Below are 6,000 nucleotides of genomic sequence, written 5' to 3' on the forward strand. Positions count from 1 at the left end.
GCCTGCATTATTCCACTTTTTAGTATCCAGATCCTTTCTTCTAAGCTTCAGAGAAAGCTGGCAGTCTAATGGTTCTCCAGCTTGAATGATGCTGGATGTTGGGCAGGATTCAGTAGAAAAGTGGTGGCCGCGGTGGAGTGTGAAGATTGATATTACCAGTCAGTTTTAAACATCGATGCTGCTTCTGTCATGAAAGCAGATCTCAATCTTAGATTTCAAGTGTTTTCACCTCTAAATTATGTAAGTTATAGATGGGACACATCTTTTATGCCACCCTTTAAGTCCAGGCATATGTTGCTGTCTGTGACCTTACGTACCGTTAAGTCCAATCTAGTTGGCGCTTCCTTAGACTTCGACTACATTTTCCTTTGCTGGTCTTTTTCTTCTTATCACAGAACAGCATCTGTGAGTACTGAGAAGGAAGTTTACAGTTTCTTTAATATGAAAAGACCTGGTGTCTGTCTGACTTCATGATTAGAAAGGGAACCTTGGTCTCTTAGAATTTTTCAAACGTTCATTAAGGTCTTCCTTTTTCCCTCTTTACATCATGTACACGTCAGTTACATTTATGACTTATTTGAGTATTTCTGCAGCTTCTGGTTGTTGAGGCTAATAATCTCTAAGTAAGTGTTTTTTAAATACATTTTAAAATGCCTAAGTCTTTATTTTAGCAAAGTGCCCTTTTTCCAGGGTACTGTTAGGCAGAGAAAGAATGCATTTATATAATCTACTGGGTCCCAGCATATATTGACATACTCATAAATTAAGTAACTTTAGTGGCCCATTTGAGTCATTAGAATGTGACAGAATCATGATCAACATTATTGTAGTTGTATAGATCTTGTAGTCTAATATACAAAATAACTATAATAATAGTTCTAGTAATGATAGGCAACATTTACTGACCATTTATGTACCAGACATTTTTATATATATTATCTCATTTAATCTCCACATTTCTATTAGGTAGGTACTGTTAGGATCCCAACTTTATAGAGGTTAACTTACTTGCCCCAAATCATCCAGTTACTGCCATTTATGAGTAGAATGTTCTGCTTCTTTTTTCTACTTCTCAGGTATTTATATTCCGGAGGATGACAAAGATGCCCCTGAGAGGTTCCGTGGTCTTGGTGTACGAATTGAGGATGATGTAGTGGTAACTGAGGACTCACCTCTCATCCTTTCTGCAGATTGTCCCAAAGAGATGAATGACATCGAACAGATATGCAGTAGGGCCTCTTGACCCTCACTGTGGCCCACATGCATCTCAGGTTCAGAAGGGGTGGACGTTGGCCTCTGTGCACATGTGCTTTCTGGGGGTCTCTGTGTGGACATTTATACACGTGTCCCACTGGGGAGTGCAGCAGCTGTATGAGTGTATGTAATTGTGTATGTGGTCTTTCTTGTTTTATGTAGCTAGAAATCTGGGAAATTGAGTTTTTGGATTGTATGTTACTGCAACTTTAGTAACATTAATTCTGTAGAATTAATGACTCTGACAAGTTTAGTTTTAAGATGTAAAGAAAGATCTTGGTTACATATGTCCACGCATCCCAGTTAGCACATGGAGAAAATTCTCTGCTTCTCTCCAGGTCCTTCCCCTTCTGCACTTTTCCTGAGATCCACCTAATATCATAAGATTTTTGTGTAATGCCTATATATTTTGAGCCAATCACCAAGGTCTTTGCCTACACTGAAAACCACCCGTCAGTGATTGTGGGTGGCCAGTACGTACCTTCCATAACACCTGCCTACCTATCCAGGAGCCCGTGTATCTACTGGAGCCACGTGAGCCCTCAGGGCACTGGTGTCCTACAGTCACACCATTCAGCCACAGTCCAGATTCCAGCAACACTAGCTATCGAACAAATTTTTGAGCCTTTCTTGCTATTTGGTTACCTGGAACCTGGAAGGTGTTTAGATTCTTGATAAGGAAAGAAATGAAAGAGAAAGAAACGTATATGTGTCTGCTATAGATCCAGACCGCCATCCCTCTCTTCTCAATCTAAAGATGATTCCTTTCCCAAACATCCATGCTTTCTTTATAGATTCTTAATACACTGACCCTCAGCACACCCTTGAGGCTGCTTCCCTGGCCAAGGGCAGATCCTCTACTTACCCTATTAAAGTCAGAGGAATGGCACCCAGTATTCAGAGAGACACCCCAGTTATCATTCTGTGATTTCCTCTAGTGCCAGTAAAAACAAAATATGCAACCCACTCAGTACCTGCAAACACCCTGTGATCCTTTCCTTCCTTGGACGTTAGCACTGGAAGGACACTGGTAAAGACTCACGTTTCCCTCGACACAGCGTTGGATGCAATTATATAAAACTCAGTTTGCAAAGTGAACAGGGCTAGACTGCTGCAGATAGGTTATTTGGGAGCTTCTATCGTAGGGGAAAGCTTTAAGAACTAGTGTATTCACCTCCTTTAAACCTGCATATGAGCCCAAGATGTATAAAACATGCTGATTGTTAGAACATAAATTCGAAAAATGTTAAGAAAATATTTGCATTAGGGAAGAACAGGCTAGGAGATTAACATTCCTTGCAGTGCTAGAGGTTTGCCCGTCTTGTCAGAGAAACCCAAGGTACAGAGCCCAAAGCAGACAGGCAGTGACTTCATCAGGAGACAAAGATAACGTTAGCAGCCAAAGTGATACAAATTGTGTCCTGATGGTGCTCACCCGCAAATGCTTGGCTTTGCTCAGCAGCTGTGGGGATGGATGGCTGCACAGCTGGAGTCATCATCCCTGCGCCTGCCCTCCTCACCCGCCTCCAACTTCTCAGTCCTGTGCTTGTGACTTTGTAAGAGGGGACTGAAAAGAAACCCACAACTCTGGCTTCTCACTCCCTTGGCCTGTATGGCCTCAACAACCTTTTTCTGGAATTGGGTTTCCTTTGTTCACTTACAATCCTGGAATAAGGAATTTCCTTTTCTTCCTATAAATCATTTTCTGTAGCCTTCAACTTTCTAGCTAAAAGCTTAGGCGGCTTTTATGAATAGCAGCCTACTTGGACATGAAACAGACTTCTTCCGGCTGGATTCCTGGCAAGTTCTACAGGTGTTGCAAGTCACACGTAGAACGGCCGTTGTGGAATTCTTCTGGTGATTTATAGTCCCTGACCCAGGCATATTGTCCTTTGAGTCCCTGATTAACCACAGCAGCTAACATTTGCATCAGACTATCAGAACCTTCAAGAAGTGACACAGTGAACATCTCAGAGCAGCGGTTTAGGGACTGTCTGATCTATTCAGGATTGGTTGAGCAGATAATTGTGCACAGTGCCAGAATCTCATTAATTCTTAGCCTTACCACAGACATGCCCCACATTTCCCTCCTTGTTTCAGTATAATAAATACTTCATATATACACCAAGCTCTCCTAATGAAAACCTTAATTTTTAAAAAATGCTTCAAATGTTACACTGGAATTTTTCTCCCTGAATTGAAGAGATACAGCTAAAATATTAACAATAATCTAAAGGCAAGAAGTATATCTAGATAGCCTCTGCTGCATACTTATATGGTTTTATTTCAGGAATTGTTATTTTTCTCTATAATTAAACTGGGACTGTGTTTTTTATTTGAAACACAGCAGTAGAAATAGAATAATAACTCTCCTCTTCCCATAGTCATACCCAAGTTAGGAAGGTACTTCTCATGGTGACTTAAAGTTCTCTTTGTGTGTCTTCTTTCAAAATATTGTTATCTTTTTTATTAATTTTTGTAAGGTCAGAAAAGGAAAACTCCTACTACAGACATTATATCTTAATTGGGTTTAAGATCCATAAAATAAGTTAAATCCCCAGATAAAGACATTGTAACTCATTAAAATAGAAAACTTGGGCTTTGTTATGTTTTTCAAAACATACATAACCAACATCCTCCTTAGCTTTCTTAACAATAGAAAGATGCAGATATGATGCATGAGTGCTGCCTCTCCCTGTCCTGTGTCCATGTCACATCACATGTACTGCACAGTGGCTGTCCCGCCAGTTCCAGCTGTGACCTCAGAGTCCTTTGCAACAGTGTTTCCAGTAACTGCTGTCAGTAAAACAAGAGTTGGGCTTTGAGTGAGACTCTATGTCTACCATCCTTCAACTGACATATGATCAATAATAATGTAACTTATTTGTGTTTGTATGTTAGAAACTAAGTGAGGGCCCAGGATGGTGGCAGCATAAAGGATCTTGCTTGGAAGAGGTTTTTACGGTGTGGTTTTTGTTTGTTTGTTTGTTTTTAATTTTAGTGTCCTGAAGTGGGATCTGTATCCCAAAACTTAAGCTGATAGGGTTAAGTTTTAAGCCTGGACAAATAAAATACTTCAAGCTGAAGTGTTTAATAATCCTAATATGAGAAGGTGAATACATCATTAAACCCTAATTGTAGAGCAGAATTCCACTGTCACACAGCACATTTGTCTTCCTGGCTCCTTTCACCTCTGCCTATGTGTCACTGAGGAACTTGGGGTAAGCATCAGTATTATTCAGATCAGGGGTCCCCACTGAAACCAAGGCCTCTTGGGGTGTGCTTCATGAGAAGCTGAGAGAACTGCAGTCTTTGTGAGCATTTCTTAATGCCTTGTATGACTTTTGTGCAATTATGTAAGTTCAATTTGGACAAAATGCTGTTACTTTTTAAGACCCTATTGACTGAAAGTAGATACGTCATTCCCCAACAAGGGAAGACCATTTGTTACTGTCATTTAAAAAATAAACTATAAAACAACGTAAGAGTGTTTGGTTTGTGCGTGTATGTGTGTGTTATTTTCAAATCTAGAGTTTATAGCTTTAAATGTGACATTTTGTTTTACGAAGTATTTTATTTTACAGAGTATTCATTAACTACTGTCACAAAATCATGATAGCAAACTTGAGATAATCTTAGCAGTCATAGAAGGGGGAAAACCAATGGATTAGATTGACTCAAGGATCAAACGTATTAACATGGTGAATATACTTGATAACATTGTATTTTATAATTGAAATTTGCTAAGAGAATAGAACTTAAATGTTCTCACCAAAAAAAAAAAAAGAAGATAAATATGTGAGTTGATGGATGTGTCAATTAACTAGATGGGGGACATCTTTTCACAATGCATAGGTGTATCAAATCATCACATGTACACTTTAAATATCTTACAGGTTTGTCAGTTACAGCTCAAGGAAGCTGGGAGGGAAAAAGGTTGACTCTCCACAAAACTGACACATAGGTCTGCAGACAGCCCCTGTAGAACTCAAGACATTACACTATAGCCATGAGCATTTTATGAAGGGCGAATTTTGCAAAATTATGAATATGTGAACTTTCTCAGCAAGCCATATAAAGAATCCTAAATGTAAGCATGTCTTACTATTAGGAAACCTCTTTAAAATCTGGGGCTCTCTAAGATGTGCTCTCCAACATTTTTCACATCCTGGAACACATAAAAAGATATTTTTTATATGGCACAATGGAACAAACTTAAGGGGACTTAGAAATGTGTACATGTGACTTAGAGAAGAAAATTAATTACATACCCTTTATATAATTATAAGCAAAAATTCGTGCAAAGTTTTACAGGAATTTTTAAATTTGTATAACACTTCCAAAAGATAAATTTTAAAATGTCAATAGAAGACTTAGCTTCCTTTGGAAACATGACTTTTTGATAACAGGCTGAAATACCTACACACAATTCCTGATCCAAACTTTGTAGTGATATTGTCTTCAGATTCTTCATAATCACCATTTACAAGAAACTGTTTGCACAAGTAGGTGACGAGAAATTTAAAACCATTTTTATGATCATTCAAAAATGTGTAACTGAGGACTTCCCTGGTGGTCCAGTGGTAAAGAATCTGCCTTGCAATGCAGGGGATGCGCGTTTAATCCCTGGTCAGGGAACTAAGATCCCACATGCTGCGGGGTAACTAAGCCAGCGCGCCTCCACTAGAGCCCACATGCTGCAAACTACAGAGCCCACATGCCCTGGAGCCTGCGCGCCACAACTAG

At 39.3% G+C, this 6,000-nt stretch overlaps 1 protein-coding gene across 1 annotated transcript in view; it reads left to right on the forward strand.

Annotated features, from left to right (window-relative positions):
* The window catches only part of XPNPEP3 (X-prolyl aminopeptidase 3), a 62,414-nt gene extending 57,675 nt beyond the window's left edge, over positions 1-4,739 (forward strand). The window contains exon 10 of the mRNA XM_082350114.1: positions 1,077-4,739. Within this exon, the coding sequence (XP_082206240.1) occupies positions 1,077-1,243 (167 nt within the window). The 3' untranslated portion in view covers positions 1,244-4,739. The remainder of the gene's footprint in view (positions 1-1,076) is intronic.
* The last annotated feature ends 1,261 nt before the right edge of the window (positions 4,740-6,000 follow it).

The sequence above is a fragment of the Balaenoptera borealis genome (genome assembly GCF_965194805.1).
Source record: "Balaenoptera borealis genome assembly, chromosome: 13".
Lineage (NCBI taxonomy): Eukaryota > Metazoa > Chordata > Mammalia > Artiodactyla > Balaenopteridae > Balaenoptera > Balaenoptera borealis.